This window comes from Bubalus bubalis, chromosome 5 (genome assembly GCF_019923935.1).
Source record: "Bubalus bubalis isolate 160015118507 breed Murrah chromosome 5, NDDB_SH_1, whole genome shotgun sequence".
NCBI lineage: Eukaryota > Metazoa > Chordata > Mammalia > Artiodactyla > Bovidae > Bubalus > Bubalus bubalis.
The window spans coordinates 12,943,409-12,964,781 of NC_059161.1; the positions used below are offsets into that span (position 1 = coordinate 12,943,409).

The 21,373-nt window shown below is 37.3% G+C and overlaps 1 protein-coding gene across 3 annotated transcripts in view; it reads right to left on the minus strand.

Annotated features, from left to right (window-relative positions):
• The window catches only part of PLA2G4A (phospholipase A2 group IVA), a 173,750-nt gene that overhangs the window by 32,842 nt on the left and 119,535 nt on the right, over positions 1-21,373 (minus strand). For all 3 annotated transcript variants that reach the window (XM_025285465.3, XM_044942712.2, XM_044942711.2), the window contains 5 exons: positions 21,078-21,192; positions 11,679-11,816; positions 11,498-11,590; positions 7,129-7,200; positions 1,312-1,554 (listed from right to left, as the gene is read on the minus strand). In XM_025285465.3, coding sequence (XP_025141250.1) covers positions 1,312-1,554; positions 7,129-7,200; positions 11,498-11,590; positions 11,679-11,816; positions 21,078-21,192 — 661 coding nt within the window. The remainder of the gene's footprint in view (positions 1-1,311; positions 1,555-7,128; positions 7,201-11,497; positions 11,591-11,678; positions 11,817-21,077; positions 21,193-21,373) is intronic.

Genomic DNA, 21,373 nt, shown 5'->3' on the forward strand with positions numbered 1-21,373 from the left:
GATATTTCTTTTTCTCTGACTTTACTTCACTCTGTATAATAGGAACTCTATGGGGTCCAGAAAGATAGTACTGATGGACCTGCTGCAGGGCAGCAATGGAGACGCAGAGAGAACAGGCTTGTGGACGCTGTGGGTGAAGGAAGGAGAGAGACGAATGGAGAGGGTTAGCATTGAAACATAGATTACCATATGTAAAACAGATAGCCAGTGGGAATTTGATGCATGAAGTCGGAACTCAAACCAGGTGCTCCGTGACAAGCTAGAGCCGTGAGATGTGGTGGGGGTAGGGAGGGAGGTTCAACAGGGAGGGGCCATATGTATACCTATGGCTGATTCATGTTGACAGTTTGGCAGGAACTAACACAATATTGTAAAGCAATTGTCTTCCAATTAAAAATAAATTTTAAAAAATTCGATAGGCGGAGGGACGCTGCAAATAGGTAAATTCGGCTGACTCTCACCCCTAGGGGGCAGGCATTACTGCTCTGCACTCCTAGGAGCAGGGGGGCGGGGAGGACTTCGTACATAAGATTCCCTCCCAGCTCTGGGTCTGCTGGGACTTACTCCCTTTGCCAAGGAGAAACACCCACATGAGATTTGCCGGAGGAAATGAGACAAGAGACTGCGTTTGTGCTATTTCTACTGCCAAGCACTGTTGTGGGGGCGTTTGTGGGGGTGATTCTGAAGTGTTTTTGGAATCATTCCTACATGCTTAGCCTGGAGCTTGCTCCTCCACGCCTCAGAACAGTTTTGTAAGCACTCAATTCCCTTCTTTAAACCCCTTTCGCTTAAACAAGCGAGAGGGTTTCCTGTTTCCAGTGAGTGATCCTTGACCAACACAGAGAAGCAAAGTCCCTCTCAGTATTTCAATGAAAATTGTTTATGCTAACACGACGATGCTGTTCCTGTCCAGTGTATTTTTTTCTTCCAAAAAACCAATAATTCATGGTCCTTCCCCCATTAAAAAGAAAAGAAAGTGAAGTCGTTCTGTTGTGTCCGACTTTTTGCAACCCCATGGACTGTAGCCTGCCAGGCTCCTTCATCCATGGGATTCTCCAGGCAAGAATACTGGAGTGGGTTGCCATTTCCTTCTCCAGTGGCTCATCTGGATCCAGGGATCGAACCCGAGTCTCCCACATTGCAGGCAAACTCCTTACCATCTGAGCCACCAGGGAATTCCCTCCCCCCATTACATGCATGTCAATTGGATCATAAATGAGTTACTAGTAACAATAATTAAAATGCTCCTCCCCAGAAAAGGAAGAACAATCTCTTGAATTAGCTTCTGTGGGTTACATTTTGTGTACCTACCTGCGACAGCAGCATCCAATTCGTCTTCATCCAGGGACTCTTGCATGGTAAAGTCTCTCAAAGGAGACATTGGATAGGATGTATTGAGATTCAAGCCCAGCATGAAGTTGTGCACCTTCCCGGCACGTCCTTCTCTGGTATTGAACAAAGCTGAGTCACTCACCAAGGCCATGAGCATACGTTGGACCCAACTTGCTTGATTATCATTTTGATATTCCCTTTCTGCTTCTTCATTTTCAGTGCCTAAGGAAAAAGATCATTATACATTGTCTAAAATCCATAAAAATGAAAAAAGATCTTTGGTCTATGGAGTGTTAACATTAGGGGAATGCAGGCTCTCAGTTCCCTGACCAGGGATCGAACCCATGCCCCCTGCAGTGGAAGCACAGAGTCTTAACCACTGAACTGCCAAGGAAATCCCTCCAGTTTTGGATTCAACAAATGTTTATTCATGTAAATTAATACAGTCAATATTTCAGTTAATCATTTTTGTTCTTAAATTGTTCTTACCTTTACCAACTTCCCTGGTGGCTCAGACAGTAAAAAGCTTCTGCCTACAATGCGGGAGATCCAGGTTTGACCCCTGGGTCGGGAAGATCCTCTGGAGAAGGTAATGGCAACCCACTCCAGTACTCTTGCCTAGAAAATCCCATGGATGGAGAAGCCTGGTAGGCTACAATCCATGGGATCGCAAAGAGTCAGACACGACTGAGCGACTTCACTTTTCTTTCTTTCTACCCTTTACCTATAGTCAGTCTGCTGCTGCTGCTGCTGCTGCTAAGTCGCTTCAATCGTGTCCGACTCTGTGCGACCCCATGGACTGCAGCCCACCAGGCTTCTCTGTCTGTGGGATTCTCCAGGCAAGAATATTGGAGTGGGTTGACATTTCCTTCTCCAAATAGTCAGTCTAAACGCTATATTCTTGGCAGTGTTACTTGGCTTATTCTTTGATTTCCAGAGAAACTTCTATTTTTCCATTTTTTTCCCTTTCCCCAATTCTTTTCTTCTCTTTTCTTGGCTATGGCTATGCATAAGAGGAAATATCCATAGTAGCTAATCCCCTTCCTTTCCCAGGTTTCCTTCCCAGTCATGTTTAATAAACATCCAGAAATCATGCAAACTGAGAGCAGACAATTGAAGGATTCAACATATATTTGCTTGTCTATAAACACCCTCTGAAATGTCATTGCATTCTTGCTTATAAAGTTTGGGGTTTAAAAGTATGTAATTTAAATTTATGTTTTAAAATGGCTTAAAATTCGACAATCTTCCCAAAGAAGCAGTTTTCAATGACTTTTTCCTTAAAATCGATGCACTCGTTACTACTACTGGGAAGCCATATTGTGTCATTATTTAGAGCACTGGTTCCAGAATCAGACTGCCCAGATTCCAATCTTCTCTCCACTATTTACTAGTTAATTGACCCTTTTCAGTATTCATTTCCTCATCAGTAAACCTCATTGGGGTGTTATGAGGATAAACTAAGTTAATGCATTCATGCAAATTTCTTTAAAAAGTGCCTGGCCTACGTTAAATTCTCAGTAAACACTAGTCGGCAGCATCGTAATCGTCATCATCAATATTCTTCATTCATAACTCAAATCTAAGAACATTGTATAGTAGAGGATAATCCCCTTACCTAGAACACTTCTGTTCAGATTTCTGGGAACTTTGAATATAAATATACATGCATAAATAAATCTTTATGTGTGTGTGTGTGTGTGTATTGAGAGAGGAAAAAGAGAATCTATATTCAAACTTCATAATTTTCAATAAATGCTAACTAAACATACATAAAACCATAATATCTTCAAAAGATTAGCTTAACTGAGCTCAGTAAGTGAAGGGCTCTTTCTCTCCATAACCAATCCAGATGACTGCATAGTCATGAAAAAACAAATATATACTCTTTTCTACTCCCACACTTTTCTAATGCCAAATATGACAAAGAAAATCTTTCACTAGAACAAATCAAGCTTTAAAATAAATGATTTATATCTTCAGTTACACAGGATATGAATAAGATACTCAATTATTTTCCAAAGATTTGGTGCTTCCTCTTCTTTTCCTTTTTCATCATCACTATTGTTGTTATTAAATTTATTTCACTTCTATACCAGCAATGGATCTACCTTCCATATGACATATTTGGAAATGGCAACAAGATAACATAAATGATTTATCTTGCTTATTAGCTTTAATACTAATAGTAAATTTCTATTCATTAGCCTTTCACAATTTAAAGCCCTTTGTATGCATTTGCTAGTTTTACGATTACAGCAATTCTGTAAGAGGAGGCAAAATGATGCCAATACAGATTTGAAAAAACTGAACCTGAAAATGCCTAAAAATCATGTTCAAAGTCACTTGACTAAATACAAAGAAGCCCCAAGAGAAGAAGACAAACTACAGACTGGGAGAAAATATTTGCAAAAGACTCATCTGATAATGGGGTATTACCCAAAATGTACAAAGAACTTTTTAAAACTCAACAATAAGAAAACAAACATCCTGATTTAAAAATGGGCAAAAGACCTTAACATACACCTTGCCAAAAAAGACCTACAGGGGCCCTCCCTTGCAGTCCAACGGTCAGGACTTCACCCTCCGATGCAGGGGGTGCAGGTTCAATCCCTGGTCAGGTAACTAAGATACCACATACCTCCAGGTCAAAAAACCAAACAGGAAACAAAGGAATATTGTAACAAATTCAATAAAGATTTTAAAACCTGTCCACACACATAAAAAAATTTTTTAAAGACATATAGATGACAAGTACATTTATGAAAAGATGTTTCATCACATGTCATCAGGGAGATGCAAATAAATCCAGGATGACACTACACACCTATTAGAAATGTCAAAATCCAAAACAGACAACACCAAATGCTGGTTAGAATTTGAAACAACAGGACACTCAAACACTGATGGTGGAAAAGCAAAGTGGTACAACCTCTTTGGAAGTTTCTTACAAAATTTAATTATGCTTGTATCACATGATACTGCAATCATTCTCCTTCATTTTTACCCAAAGGAGTTGAAAACTTATATGCACATAAAAATCTGAACATGGAGTTTTATAACAGTGCCATTCATAACTGCTCAAATTTGAAAGCCACCAAGATGTTCTTCAGTATGTGAATGGATAAACTGTGTAATAATACCCAGACAACAAAATACTGTTCAATGCTAAAGAGAAATGAAGCCATGAAAAGACATAGAGGAAACTTAAATGCATATTACTAAGCAAAGGAAGCCAATCTGAAAAGTTTATCCATTGCATGATTCCAACTAGATGACATTCCAGAAAGGCAAAATGATGGAGACAGTAAAAAGATGGGGTTGCCAGGGGGGTGGGGGATGGGAAGCAGAGGGATGACACTATAATGTTAGATATGTGCCATTATACGTTCTGTAGAACACACAATATCAAGACTGAACCCGAAAGCTTAGATTTTGGGTGATAATGATGTGTCAGACTCCTTGGAAGGAAAGTTATGACCAACCTAGATAGCATATTCAAAAGCAGAGACATTACTTTGCCAACAAAGGTTCGTCTAGTCAAGGCTATGGTTTTTCCTGTGGTCATGTATGGATGTGAGAGTTGGACTGTGAAGAAGGCTGAGTGCTGAAGAATTGATGCTTTTGAACTGTGGTGTTGGAGAAGACTCTTGAGAGTCCCTTGGACTGCAAGGAGATCCAACCAGTCCATTCTGAAGGAGATCAGCCCTGGGATTTCTTTGGAAGGAATGATGCTGAAGCTGAAACTCCAGTACTTTGGCCACCTCATGCGAAGACTTGACTCATTGGAAAAGACTCTGATGCTGGGAGGGATTGGGGGCAGGAGGACAAGGGGATGACAGAGGATGAGATGCCTGGGTGGCATCACTGACTCGATGGACGTGAGTCTCAGTGAACTCCTGGAGTTGGTGATGGACAGGGAGGCCTGGCGTGCTGCGATTCATGGGGTCGCAAAGAGTTGGACACGACTGAGCGACTGATCTGATCTGATCTGATCTGATAGGTTCATTGACTGTAATAAATGTACCTCTCTAGTACAGGATATTGAAAGTGGTGGAGGCAGTGTGTGTGGATACAGGGAATATATGGGAATTCTCTCTACTTTTTGCTCAATTTTGCTGTGAGTCTAAAACTACTCTAATAAATAAAGGTTATTTAAAAAGAAAAAAGAATATTAAGAGCTAACAAGAAATCCTCAAAAACACCCTAAATACCATTCTCCAATGTTGGCTGGTATTGAAACCAAAGCAGCCATATTCAGAGGGTCCTTGAGCTTCTCAGCTTTAAGATAATCTGCCAGTACTGGTCAGATCAGATCAGATCACATCAGTCGCTCAGTCGTGTCCGACTCTTTGAGACCCCATGAATCGCAGCACACCAGGCCTCCCTGTCCATTACCAACTCCCAGAGTTCACTCAGACTCACGTCCATCGAGTCAGTGATGCCATCCAGCCATCTCATCCTCTGTCATCCCCTTGTCCTCCTGCCCCCAATCCCTCCCAGCATCAGAGTCTTTTCCAATGAGTCAACTCTTCGCATGAGGTGGCCAAAGAACTGGAGTTTCAGCTTTAGCATCATTCCTTCCAAAGAAATCCCAGGGCTGATCTTTAGAATGGACTGGTTGGATCTCCTTGCAGTCCAAGGGACTCTCAAGAGTCTTCTCCAACACCACAAAAAGCATCAGTTCTTCGGTGAGGTGATCAAATGTACTGATGATTTTGGCCATTTACCTAATAATCAATAAACCATTATTAATCTACTTGATGGTCCCAACATCAATACAAAATTAATTCTATGAGTGGTAGGCAAATGCTGTCCATCATTTTTTCTATCCCCCTTCATTAAAAGGAAATTCAAAATAGAAGAAAAAAAGACCTGAACAACTGACAAATAACAGCCTGGCTAGGAAAAGAGAACTTTAATTTCAGTGTTGATTCAGCAAAGATAAAACAGCCTCTTCTAATAGCCTTACCTTAGCTGATGGAGTAATTAAGTTTCGGACAAAAAAGTATTTAATCTCTTTTAAAATCTAGATGAATTTATTCAAACTATAACAGGACATGTTCATCTAGTTGTTGTAAAATCTTCTCCTTGTTTTTTTTTTTTTGGTTTTTGAGCTATTGGGAACATTTGCCCAAATGGCTCTGTCCAAATGTAAAATCATTCCATTTTACCACATAACAATTGCAACAAATATGCCAGATCTTTTCCAGAGCTCTTCCCTGACTCCACACGGACTACCGTGATCCACGCAAGGTGAAAACTGCCTTGTCAAGGTGTAAAAGAACTTGTTTATACAATAAAGGGATACATGAAACAAAAAGTTCTCAATAAATCTACTCCATCACTGATCCCCTTTCAGAGAGAGAATTTTGGCAATGGAGTGAGAACTTAATTTTTCAAATGTTACTTAATAATAAGATTTTAAAGGATGAAACTTTACTTATTAAAGCTACATAACAATGTTCCCACATCACCATTTCTATGCTTAGAAACCTAGTACTCTAATCAGATTTGACACAGAATTTGGTATTTCTGTTATACCATCTCAGTTTGTTCTCTGTTCAACTGATAAAATTTTTGAGGTATATAAAATAAATGGAATAAGGCATACTTATATGTTGCATATTTTATTGCATATATGGCATTGATTCTCTCTCTGAATTGAAAGCTACAATTCTATCACTCCGTGCCTTAAGCAGAGACTACCATTAGTATCTTGAGTGAGAATATCAGACAAAACATTCATAGTCTTTCCTAATGCAGTTCTTCCAGAGGAGTTTCCAGCTCTCTTACCTTTGGGTCCTTGTGATTCGTCATCACTGTCTGAGCTATCATTACTCACAATATGCTTTGCTGTAATATTTTCTGCAGAAAAAAAACAAAACAATGAAAGAATCTTAGGCATCAAGACTCACAGTGAAATTTACTGTAAGGAAGTATTCTCAGCAAAACCACAGTGAGCTCTACTAGACTTATCAGTGTAAATCTAGATCAATGTAGTAAATTTAAATGTATTAGATTTATGAGTATTTTTCATACATATATTTTCTGCATATCAGAAATAGCCAGTTTGGATAAAATGGAATTATAAAAAGTCAGATGCTTTTTACAACGGCAACAAAAATTGAAACAATCCAAGAAACAAAGTATATAAAAGACAAAATATAGTAGCAAGTGGTTAAGTATGAGAGTTTGGTATCACACCAGAGGGATGGTACGGGGAGGGAGGAGGGAGGGGGGTTCAGAATGCGGAATACGTGTATACCTGTGTCAGATTCATGTTGATGTATGGCAAAACCAATACAATAGTGTAAAGTAATTAACCTCCAATTAAAATAAATAAATTTATATTAAAAAAAATTTCTCATTGGAAAAAAAAATTTCCCAGAGCACAAAAAAATAGTTTAGAATTTATTCATATGTGATTTAAAGGGGAAAATTTTTGTTTATATTAATTCTTACAGGAAGAACAGCTTGATTATAGAATTCTTATTACCCAAAAGACACATTTTTCTTTAATTAAATATGTTGAAATGACATTTATGAGAGTCAATATAGGGTAAAGCCAAAATCTACAATGGGATACAACGGTTTTACTAAGATGAATGAAGTTACTAATATGAGGGGAATTTTACTAAGTAATAATGAATATTATCTACTGAAATGTGTGTTTTGGTTTCAATTTGTGCTTCTTCAGAATGTATTAAGAGAACAGTTATAAAAACTAAAATAGAAACCATAAAGCCTTAAAGATAAGAGTAAAATTTAGCATTATACCTAGCTCTCTTTTTGCAAGTAAAAAAGTACCCAAATTATGGAATACACAGACCATTTTATAATCATCATTTATAGAAAAATTAAACTTTGAGGGGACATTTACATGAAATCCTTTTCTTTAGAGTGACTTTTTTTTTTCCTTCTATTAGTCAATAGAATTTTTATTTTTTTGACTGTCTTCAAATTTATAGTTTTCAGTGATAGAACCATTTGGGCTTTTAAACTCAGAAAAATATAGGTATAACATTTGCTTTGCTCATATTACACTCCAATTGACTTTAAAATCTTTCTTTGAAAGAGAAAAATGAAACTAAAAGCACCTCTGAACATCCCTTTAAGAGGCCGAGTTTAGCTGGCCAATGGATGAAAGGGTCACCAGGAGTCCTGAGATTCCCCTCAGTCACTCACCTCTCTGGTCTCATTCCTGGAAACCCTTCCCTAATCTGAGGTAACATGCATCCTGCCGGCCGGGGGTTCTCAGGACACAATATTCCCCTTAATTCTGACACACAGTGAAAGTAAAAAAGCTGCCAACCACTGGTCTCAAAGGGGACATCTAACAAAAAAGAATACTCTCAAGAATATTGAGTATAAACATTCTCCTTTTCCTCAGCCTTCAGCTTTTGTCTCACCCAGCCTCAGATGTGTTGTTTCAGTCCTGTTCTCTTCCTGTCTTAGGAGGAAAAAGCAACAAACCATGGGTTTATCTGGATTATTCAAGAGAGAAGAGCAAGAGAAGCAAGCCTCACAAAAGGCAGCAATTCTGTTCTTTTTCTCTCCTTTTTATCTCTTGCCTGAAATCTTCACATAGCTTCACATAGAGAAGAATTTATTATACCCACAAAATTAAAGGTGAGAACAGGATATTCATCTGGGATACAGTGTTCATTAAAATAGGTCACTGTCAGAGGATTTCAGCATTAAACACTTTGCCTTGCAGTTACCCTTGGGAGCATGTGGCTCTGTGGTTAAGGTCGGACATCGCTCCAAGTTCCACCAACCTTGGCTGCTTGTTCCCTGTGTGATGCTCAGAAGACAGGAGCAAGTTAAAGGACAAAGTGCCTCTTTGGTTGTTTTTATTTTTATTCTAAAGTCTTTGACTCTAGGGATATCATAAGATCAGTTTCACATTATTTATTAAGAACTACACCCAAAATATTAAGGACTATAGAAAGTTGCTGCACTTAATATATTTTATATATATATATATATATATATATATATATATATATCACATATCGAAAATCAACTCTTGCAGGAAGAGTGACTTCACACTTTTTAAAAGTCAAGTTGGGGTACATCAATTAAAGTTATAATTGTATTTTTGTTTTGCATATAGAGCTTAATTAAATCAGCTGTCATTGTCTGCAATAACTAAGGACAGTTTATTAGAAAAAAATCCTACAGTAAGTTGTTAACATGCAAGTATTTTTCAAAGAGATTGTTGAAAAAGTCATTTATGTTGTTCTGTTAACTCTGAAATAGATGTGGGCTACTTCAGAGGCACAGAAGAGGAGGTAGGGAGGTACTTTGTTGATAATCTCCAGGATCCTTCTCCCCAGACCCTGCTGGGCTGGCCCCAAATTCAAATTCAGCATTCCCCTGACCCTTCCTACTTCCAGTCAAAATAGTCATAACAAAAATTCAGTGTTGACTACGATACAGACGGCATGGCACTTGAGAGATCCTGAATGTATGTTTTGTGTAAATCAAATTTATTCATTGAAGATAACATGTTTCTATGGCACTAATATTATAACAAATGAAAACTACTGGTCCTCAATTGAGTTTGTCTACTTTTTACAAGTTGTATAAAAATTACTTTTAATTTATTATGGGCTTGTGAGTTAGATTTGAAGAAAATTATTAGCAGTAGTTTATTAGCTGTGATTTGAAATATTTTCTCATGTTTTTGGTATGAATTAGCTATAAGAAGCTAACAGAATTCTAATGAGGTAGTATTGAAGAGGTAAATAAACTATCAAGCTTGAATTTAAATATCATATTGTATTCAACTGTTGATGAATCTAATCGTCCAAAAGCTGCCCTTATTCATAAAAGGAGAACAGATCTCCCTCAACTTACGATGGATTTACATCCCAATAAGCCTACTGTAAGCTGAAAATTTTGCCACATGCATCAGTCATGCATTTAATACATCTAATCTACTGAACACAACAACTTAGTCTAGCCTACCTTAAACACGCTCAGAAACTTACATTTAGCCTACAGTTGGGCAAAATAATCTACCACAAAGTACACTTTATAGTAAATGTTGAAGAGCTCACAAGAAAAACAGAATGCTTGATAGGGTGCAGAATGGTTTTAAGTATATGGGTTGTTTACCATTGTGATTGCGTGGCTGACATGCCTGGGAGTGGCAGCTTGCTATTGGGAGGGAGTATCGTACTGCTTATCGCTAGCCTGAAAAAGGTCAGAACTCAAAATCTGAAGTATGGTTTCTACTGAGTAATATCACTTATGCACTGTCATACAGTTAAAAACTTGTCAGTTGAACCATAGTAAGTCAGGGACCACTTGTATTCTCTAATGCAAATAGTATGTTTTGATACATAATAACTAAAAGGAATAAAGATGCTCTAGTAAAATTGATTCCACTGTAGATATATACACTGGAATACTACTCAGCCATAAAAAGGAATGCATTTGAGTTGGTTCTAATGAGGTAGACAAACCTAGAGCCTATTATACAGAGTGAAGTAAATCAGAAAGAGAAATATAAATATCATATACATAGATCATATAAATATATGGAATCTAGAAAGATGCTACCGATGAATTTCTTTTCAGGGCAGCAATGGAGAAACAGGCATAGAAAACAGACCTAAGGACACGGGGAAGGGGAGGGGAGGAGGGAGAGGGTGAGATGTATGGAGAGAGTAACATGGAAACTTACATTACCATATGTAAAACAGATAGCCAATGGGAATTTGCCATATGACTCAGGGAACTCAAACAGGGCTCTGTGACAATCTAGCAGGGTGGGATGGGGAGGGAAATGCAAGAGAGGTTTGGGAGGGAGGGGACATGGGAGTACCTATGGCTGATTTTTGTTGATGTATGACAGAAAACCACAAAATTCTGTAAAGCAAATATCCTTCAATTAAAAAAAGTAAGGGGCAAAAAAAAAAAAAAAGGATACTCAGGAATCAGTAGTTTCTATGAACTCCACAACCTCAATGTCAAAACAATAGTTAAGAGGTAAAAGCATATATTTTTAGGAAATAATTATGTTGATTCATCTAAAATATTGATAGTATTAGAATAATTACAATTTTATGAAGATTTAACTTTATATGTATGTGTTAATGAAGTTTATCAGTATAGCATAATTATGATCAATGCAAGCATGTTTTTACAATACCTAGTTCTTCTTCCATTGTGGAACCTTTACTTTGTGATCCAGAAACTCCCAAGACTCTGTTGAACAATATAGAAAAGGCACTACCCCAGACACCTAAAGAAGACCAAACACGGAATATGACTTAGAATGTACCAAGATTCAAAACAGTCAAACAAACTCATGGTAGATTGGGATCACTTACCCATTAAGAAATGCAAGGGGTTTTCTTCATATTTCTTTACAACTGTTCCCATAAAAAATTTGCTTCCAAATAAGTCAGGCGCCATAAAAGTACCATATTTAGCCATGCCAATCTCAAACGGACTAAATTCAACCCAATCTGAAATTATTTTTAAAAATGCAATCCATTAGTAGAAAAATACTACAGAGATATACACACAGATTACTCCAACACTGGCATAATTATTCTCATTCATTTAAAATATTTTTAAAAATTAACAAATATCTATCATGTATATGAGAGTGAAAGTGTTAGTCACTCAATTGTGTCTGACTCTCTGCAACCCCATGGACTGTAGCCTGCCAGGTTCCTTTGTCCATGAAATTCTCCAGGCAGGAATACTGGAGTGGGGAGCCATTCCCTTCTCCAGGGGATCTTCATCACCCAAGGACTGAGCCTGGGTCTCCTACATTGCAGGCAGATTCTTTACCGTCTGAGTCATCACGGGAGGAGAAGCGGGTAACAGACGATGAGATGGTTGGATGGCATCATTGACACAATGGACATGAGTCTGAACAAACTCCAGGAAATAGTGAAGGACGGGGAAATCTGGCATGCTGCAATCCATGGGGCAGCAAAGAGTCAGACACGTCTTAGTGACTGAACAGCAACGAACAACCATGTGTATAACATTATATAGAAATTGGGGAGGAAGCTCACAGATGAATAAGATGAGAACACAAAAGGATTCCTTACTTTGCACAAATTGAATATCCTTTGGCATTTAAAAACTCAGACATCTGTTATAAAGTCCATCTTAATTAGACAGTTTTAAAACTGCTGACTCAGATGTTTAAAATACATGGAGGAGACAAAAGAAATTAAACTCTTTCTCATAATGGAAGCAGACTATAAAAATGGAAGAAAGTGGTGTCTAACATTTGCCTTTTCTTCATCTTTCCTTAATTTTGCTTATTAACCATTATTTTAACTCAAAAGATTACAATGCAAAGCTTTAATATTATATATATTCAGAAATGCATAGGAATAGAGCCAACAGAGTTTATTTTCTCAGAGCAGAGGCGCTGCAGCCAGAAACTTGGGCTCAAATTCTGTTCTGTTGTTTATTAACTATGAAGCTTTGGGTAGACTACGTGTGTTCTCTGTGTCTTAGTTTCTTAATCTGTAAAATGCTAATAAAATCAGTAGATAGTTTGCAAGATTTTGGGAAGGAACCAATGAGTTAAGAAACTTAAAGAACTTAGAAAAGGACATAGTACATTTTAATCACTCAGAAAATAGTAGCCACTATTATATTTCATGTATTCCTGTGGTTATAACTATGTCTAAAAATCATCTGAATCTTAATCTATCCAAACAGAATTCCTAGCTCTGAATCCCACTTCCTTGTCAGTCTCTCAATCTTGCCCTTCTTCGTAAATGGTACTTCTTTTCATATATTCATACCACCATCCATACTATCCTTACCACACTTTAGAATAACTTTTTTAGAGTTTAGATTTTTTTTTGATGTGGAAAAGTTTAAAGTCTTTATTGAATTTATTACAAGATTGCTAAATGTTGCTTTTTTGGCCACAAGGCATGTGTGATCTCAGCTCCCGGACAAGATAGCAAACTCACACCCCCTGTATTGGAAGGCGATCACTTAACTACTGGACTGCCAGAGAAATCCCTAGGATTATTCTTCATGGTCCTTTTTCTCTTATATCTCAAAGAGAAAAAAATCAAGTTCTGTAGGCTCTATCATCAGATGTGGTTACAAACTGGCTAGTGATCCATTTGTTCACCAAGACCATGCTGGTATAAGCTGCCATACTCTCCCCTGGATCTTCACAATAGCCTTTTAAAACATTTTCTCTATTCCCCTACTATCTTTTAGATACCCTGTTGCCAGAATGAATTTTTAAAGATAAAAATCACAGCATACTAATGCCAGTTGAAAACTTTCCAATGGCTTCTTATTTACTGAAATAGAAACACGGTCAAGAAATGTTCATGATGGTCTGGCTCATGCTCCCTGACTAACCCATGTCCTAAACAATCTTCTAGCACATTTTGTCTTGCTTATTCTACTTCAGCCACATACCTTCTTAATTTCCTCCAAGAGACCAAGCTCATTCCCACCTTGCAGCCCTTATGCTCACTATTTCCTTCTGTAATCATAAGGCTTGCTCCTTCTTACCCTTTAGTTCAAAGTCTTTGTTGACCATTTTCTATGGAATCCAACTACCATGCATCCCTGCCTAACCCCAAACCCTCTGTCCTCCTTTTTCATCCGTTTTCCCTTTCTAAAATTTTTGCATCTTTAACCCCTTATCCAACAATCTGAAATCCAAATAACTCCAAAATTCACATTGGATTTTGCTATTGGATTTTGCAGTTCCTTTGCTATTCATTCGATGGTAAAATTTGCCCTGATCTCATTTAGTAGAAAACCAGTCTTAATCTTAATCTTTATATGAGGCTTAATCTTTACATATCCCACTCAACGTGAATATTAATACATCCCACTGGAGAAATCACTATTTGATTATAAGACCCCAGTGGGGCATTATGAAATATATAGTATAAGCACATATAATATGTAGTGTAAGTATATTTTATAACTTCAAAATCTAAAATATTCTGAATTTTAAAACATCTGTCTTCAAAGTTGTGGAAAAAAAAATCATGTATATGTATGTTTTTATTATTTACTTAATAATATAGAATGTTCTACTTTTGTGAAACAAGTTATAAACCACAATTGTGATGAGAACACAATGCAATTCATTTCACATCAAAGCCAAATGGCACATATACCCTTCATGACCAAGTGGTATGTTTTATAATGATTTACATAGAGTTAGTGAGACATGACTAGCAATGAATCAGAGACCATTAGGAAACTTTATGTATCACCACAAGTAATTTCTTATCTGTGAGTTTCACACCCTTATCCACAGTACTGAAACAAAGATTTCCTGGTTCCTACTTCTCCAGCAATCTCTTCTTGTTTAATGCTGTGGTTTTGGGCACACAGTAAAGAGAGACATTTTTGAGAGGCAGATTTGCTCTCTGATTCTTACTGAAGAAGTCACTATGGTATCTTGGCTACTATTTCTCTGCTGCTGATCTAGTACCTTTCAAACTTGAACTTCTCTCATGAACCTCTATCTGTTCGTCTCCAGCTCCCTGCTGTGCATTTACACTTGAGCATGCTGTCATAACATCCCACTACACTTGCCTGGAAAGGAATTCATCACCTTTCTTCCTGGTCTAGCTCACCTGTTTCTATAAACCATGCTATCACAGCCCAGAAAAAAAACTCTTAACTGAAATCACTCCTATACCCACTCACATCAAATCCATCCATCCATCACACATTTCACTGGTAATATTTAAGCTTTTCACATCCATCTTCTCGTCTCTTTCCTTAACAGTATCTCCCTAGTTCTAAGCCCTTATTTACAAAAACATAGCAATACCACTGCTTTTAGTTTCTTTCTGTGCCAATCTACCCATATGAACTATTAAAATACCTTTTTTTTTTTTTTCAAAAACACAACTTAAATAGCTTCCTACCAAAAATCTTTAAATGTTTCCCCTTATCATAATTGAATAGAAACATTACTATCTGGAAGTCAAATCTTTCTATATAGCTTGACACTAATGGGTTTTCCATATATACCATCTACTCTTCACCAGTTCATATATTAACCAAATCTAGTGTCTTTTTACTGCTCCCTGAAACATACCTTTGGCCTCCCTTCTGAGCATTTTCTTATACTGTTTTACACAAAGATGATGTTTCACCCCCAATTGGTAGAGCTTTCCAAGTTCAACTTGAACCTGAGTTCTACCACTTTTATGAAGTCTTTCTTACAACTACACTAAATCTCTAATATCTTACATTTTATGTCAGGTCTATATACTCTAACAGACAATAGCATTTTGTGTGTATTTTTCTTACCAATAGGAATGGAATTTTCTTGAGGAAGAGTACTATGTTTTTCTTCTGTAATGTCTGTTAAGGGACTTAACATGATGTGAAGTTGTAAATTGTGCTCAGTAATTGAAATTCACTGACAATGCAAATTAAAGTTTGAAATCCTATCAGAAATGTAGTGAAGTAGAGGAGTCAAAAATATGTAACCAATTAAACAACTAACGTTTATTTGTTTAAAGTCTTCAAAAGGTTAAAGTGTTTAAAACTTTTCTAAGAGAGAAGAAAAACATTCTCTAGTATTATTGAAATAAAGTTGATAAAACTTCTGTAAGCTAAGATAACAGGGATCTTTGACTTTTTATAATACAATTCAAATAATATTTTAACTTTTTTCCTGAATAGCCGATCCATTTTAATCCAAGCAAATTTTAACGGCATAAAGTATAGACATGTCTCTCTCTCTTTTTTTTTTCCCACAACTCAAGCTCTTTGAACTTTCATAACATGCCCCTTTGAATGTCTTATCTGCGTACAAAATCCACATAACTAATGCTTCATGGTTTTGTCCAACTCTGTTGGAAGAAACCACTTGAACCTCCTTATCATAGAAGCTTAACAATGAAGGTTAATGGGGCTTCTCTTATCTTGGTAACGATATCTCAGTTAGGCAGCTGGCCCAAATCAGGCACATTCACGTTGAAAGACTACTAATTGAACATAAAGTAGCCTTTTCCTACTCCAGATGAATCAAAAATATTCACTCGCTAAAATATTATTGTGAAGTCAAGTGGGCCTTAGAAAGCATCACTACGAACAAAGCTAGTGGAGGTGATGGCATTCCAGTTGAGCTATTTCAAATCCTGAAAGATGATGCTGTGAAAGTGCTGCACTCAATATGCCAGAAAATTTGGAAAACTCAGCAGTGGCCACAGGACTGGAAAAGGTCAGTTTTCATTTCAATCCCAAAGAAAGGCAATGCCAAAGAATGCTCAAACTACCGTACAATTGCACTCATCTCACACGCTAGTAAAGTAATGCTCAAAATTCTCCAAGTCAAGCTTCAGCAATATGTGAACTGTGAACTTCCAGATGTTCAAGCTGGTTTTAGAAAAGGCAGAGGAACCAGAGATCAAATTGCCAACATCTGCTGGATCATCGAAAAAGCAAGAGAGTTCCAGAAAAACATCTACTTCTGCTTTATTGACTATGCCAAAGCCTTTGACTGTGTGGATCACAATAAACTGTGGAAAATTCTGAAAGAGATGGGAATACCAGACCACCTGACCTGCCTCTTGAGAAACATGTATGCAGGTCAGGAAGCAACAGTTAGAACTGGACATGGAACAACAGACTGGTTCCAAATAGGAAAAGGAGTATGTCAAGGCTGTATATTGTCACCCTGCTTATTTAACTTAGATGCAGAGTACATCATGAGAAACACTGGGCTGGAAGAAGCACAAGCTGGAATCAAGATTGCTGAGAGAAATATCAATAACCTCAGATATGCAGATGACACCACCTTTATGGCAGAAAGTGAAGAGGAACTGAAAAGCCTCTTGATGAAAGTGAAAGAGGAGAGTGAAAAAGTTGGCTTCAAGATCAACATTCAGAAAACGAAGATCATGGCATCCGGTCCCATAACTTCATGGGGAATAGATGGGGAAACAGTGGAAACTGTGTCAGACTTTATCTTTTTGGGCTCCAAAATCACTGCAGATGGTGACTGCAGCCATGAAATTAAAAGATGCTTACTCCTTGGAAGAAAAGTTATGACCAATCTAGATAGCATATTGAAAAGCAGAGACATTACTTTGCCAATAAAGGTCCGTTTAGTCAAGGCTATGGTTTTTACAGTGGTCATGTATGGATGTGAGAGTTGAAGAAAGCTGAGCACCAAAGAATTGATGCTTTTGAACTGTGATGTTGGAGAAGACTCTTGAGAGTCCCTTGGACTGCAAGGAGATCCAACCAGTCCATTCTAAAGGAGATCAGCCCTGGGTGTTCTATGGAAGGAATGATGCTAAAGCTGAAACTCCAGTACTTTGGCCACCTCATGCGAAGAGTTGACTCACTGGAAAAGACTCTGATGCTGGGAGGGATTGAGGGCAGGAGGAGAAGGGGACGACAGAGGATGAGATGGCTGGATGGCATCACTGACTCGATGGACATGAGTCTGAGTGGACTCTGGGAGTTGGTGATGGACAGGGAGGCCTGGCATGCTGCGATTCATGGGGTCTCAAAGAGTCGGACATGACTGAGTGACTGAACTGAACTGAAAATATTATTCATTCTTTAATTATTTTACTGAGATTTTCTCTTGAGAATGGCCACTGAATGGAAGTATAGAATAAAAAGAGTAAACTGTGAAAATGCCCTAAGAATCATAACAGTAATAATAAAACTATTATATTTTAATGTTTTTTACACATTTAGTATATCCATATCTCATTAAATTGTCTTAATAGCTCTGTAAGATAAACTGATTTATTAATATCCTTTTTAATAATGAAAATAAGAATCAGAGAGAATAATAGACCCACTTAAGGTGTATATTTACCAAACAATTTCCAAGCATTCCAAGACTTCACAAGACACCAGCTGAAGGAAAACAAACAAACAAAACAACAACAACAACAAAAACAATTTATCATGCCCTTTTCTTTTCATATATGATAGAACGTGAATCAAGAGAAGTTCTAGATCCACAAGCTGGATTTAGAAACAGCAAAGGAACCAGAGGTCAAATTTCCAACATCCATTGGATCATAGAAAAAACAAGAGATTTATAGAAAAACATAAACTTCTGCTTCGTTGACTACACTAAAGCCTTTGATTGTGTGGATCACAAAAACCATGGAAAATTCTTAAAGATACCAGACCACCTTACCTGCCTCTTGAGAAACTTGTATGCAGGTCAAGAAGCAACAGTTAGAACCAGACAGAGAACAACAGACTGGTTCCAAATTGGGAAAGGGGTACATCAAGGCTATATATTGTCGCCTTGTTTATTTAACTTCTATGCAGAGTACATCATGCAAAATGATGGGCTGGATGAAGCACAAGCTGGAATCAAGATTGCCAGGAGAAGTATCAATAAACTCAAAATGCAGATGACATCACCCTAATGGCAGAAAGCAAAGAGGAACTGAAGAACCTCTCGATGAAAGGGAAACAGAGAGTAAAAGAACTGGCTTAAACTCAATATTCAAAAAACTAAAATCATGGCATCTGGCCCCATCACTTCATGGCAAATAGATGGTGAAACAATGGAAACAATGACAGACTTTATTTTCTCAGGCTCCAAAATCACTGCAGATGGTGACTGCAGCCATGAAATTAAAAGATGCTTGCTCCTTGGAAGAAACACTATGACAAACCTAGATAGCATATTAAAAAGCAGAGACATTACTTTGCCAACAAAGGTCCATCTTAGTCAAAGCTATGGTTTTTCCAGTAGTCACGTATGGATGTGAGAGTTGAACCATACAGAAGGCTGAGCACTGAAGAACTGATGCTTTTGAACTGTGGTGTTGGAGAAGACTCTTGAGAGTCCCTTGGACTGCAAGGAGATCCAACCAGTCAATCCTAATGGAAATCAACCCTTAGTATTATTCATTGGAAGCACTGATGCTGAAGCTGAAGCTCCAATACTTTGGCCACCTGATATGAAGAGCCAACTCACTGAAAAAGACCCTGATACTGGGAAAGATTGAAGGCAGGAGGAGAAGGGGACGACAGAGGCCGAGATGGTTGGATGGCATCACCTACTCAACGGACATGAGTTTGAGCAAGTTCCAGGAGACAGTGCAGGACTGGGAAGACTGGCATGCTGCAGTCCATGGGGTTGCAAAGAGTTGGACATGATTGTACAACTGACAACAACAATGATCTCTTTCACAAAATGTGGTTCCTTATTACTGCTGAGTATGCCATGATTATCCTAGAATCCTAGGATATCCTAGAATAAAATTGAATGTCTTATCTCCATCTGACAACTAAATTTGCTTACATATACAAATTCCATTCATCTTTAAAATCCAGACCTCTAACTTTTTTCATACAGTTTTCACAGAAGATTCCAAATTGTTAAGATTTACTGAAACTTCATTTGGGCTTACAATTAAGTTCTTCATGTACTTTATCTCATTTATTTAGCAAAAACTATGAGAATCTCATCTTCACTTTAACAGATGAGGAAACAGGCTAAATGATATCATAACTTGGCCAAGGAAACAGTGCATACTAGCATTCCGCTCTTCTTTTGCCTTAACTTCTCTAATAACTGCTGTTAATTTCTCAAACAAATTACTAGGTCTTACAGGAAAAGGGGAACATACTGTGGAGGGGAAGAGAGTTCATACTTCATGCCCTGAGCACTACATTCTACATCATCAGCAATCAGAGAAATCAATATTTTCATAAAAGGAACAAAGTATTTTAAGACTACTTACTTTGTATGTGGCAATCATTGAATCTTTCTGAAATTTTGTTTTTTCTTCTTTGAAGCAATGCTAAATATATCTCCCTCCCTCCCTAGGTTATAGTTAATATTGAATAAGATAATAAATATGATAAGTGCTTTCTGAACCATATGCATGAGAAATATTTTAGTCAAGATAATTGATAAACACTTGTTGAATGAGTGATTTCCAGGTGTACTGCTTTTATAAACTATTCCAAATCTTGCTTGAGGGTAGTCAGTTGAAGAAAAAGTGAGACTTGGAAAAAATGCAAAAGAATTCTAGATATAAACCTAGAATTAATTTCATGCCATTTACAATGTTTTTTTTTTAAGCTCATGATGTCACTAATGTCACTGAGGTACTTTTCCTAAAAATATAATGAACCCTCCCAGCCACAGTCATAGATGCCACCACACTGCAAACCAGGACTGCCAGTGGCCCCCAGAAAGAAGCAGAGAGTCATGTATTTTGAGAGCACCCACCAAGAAGCAGAGCTACAGAAGAAATAAATGTTTATATCTGAGACTTAACAGAATGAGGCACTTTATTCACCATCTGTCACAAATATAGACTGGGACTTTTAAGGTACTGAATTATAAAAATTAGAATAAAGTTTTAAATGATAAAATATGTCATGTAACCCAATTTAATGAACAGACAAGCAGCAAGCAACAAGATATGCATTGCCTAAAACAGGCATGCTCTTTTGTTAAAAATCCTTGACAAATGGATAATTAAGATTGAATATTGATTACATTCATGATTTACTTTTTTATATCTCCTTTCCCACTGATTTGAATGAACATATATTAGTAGCTAGTTTCATAGGATAGCTCTACAACCAGAAAATTATCTAGTGTAAAATATTAGATTTTCAAATGTTTTTATGTTACAGAAAGTATATTAAAATAAGCAACTAAAATTGTTTATGATCTTCCTCTAAAGAAAATCATTAAGAACCACAGTTCCGAGTTTCCAGGAAATGTTTTGCAAGAGGAAATTCCATACCTGCAAACATCAGCTCTGAGACATCGGGTTTGACATGGAGACAGGTGAAAAGAGGCAGAGGACACTGCCCAGTATTGACTTTTTCCTTCAAACTACTCAGGGTAGTGTTCATTCTCTGTCCACAGAAGAAAGGAAAGGTTTTACATATATAAACTGTTACAGATAAGAAAAAAAAATCTACGTAAAATAGCGCTTCCAATCAAGACCCTTAAAACTTTTATGATAAAAATTAGCCTTATTATTATCTAGAAATCTCTAATCCTGAAAAAAATAAAAACTCACTGGAATTAATTATC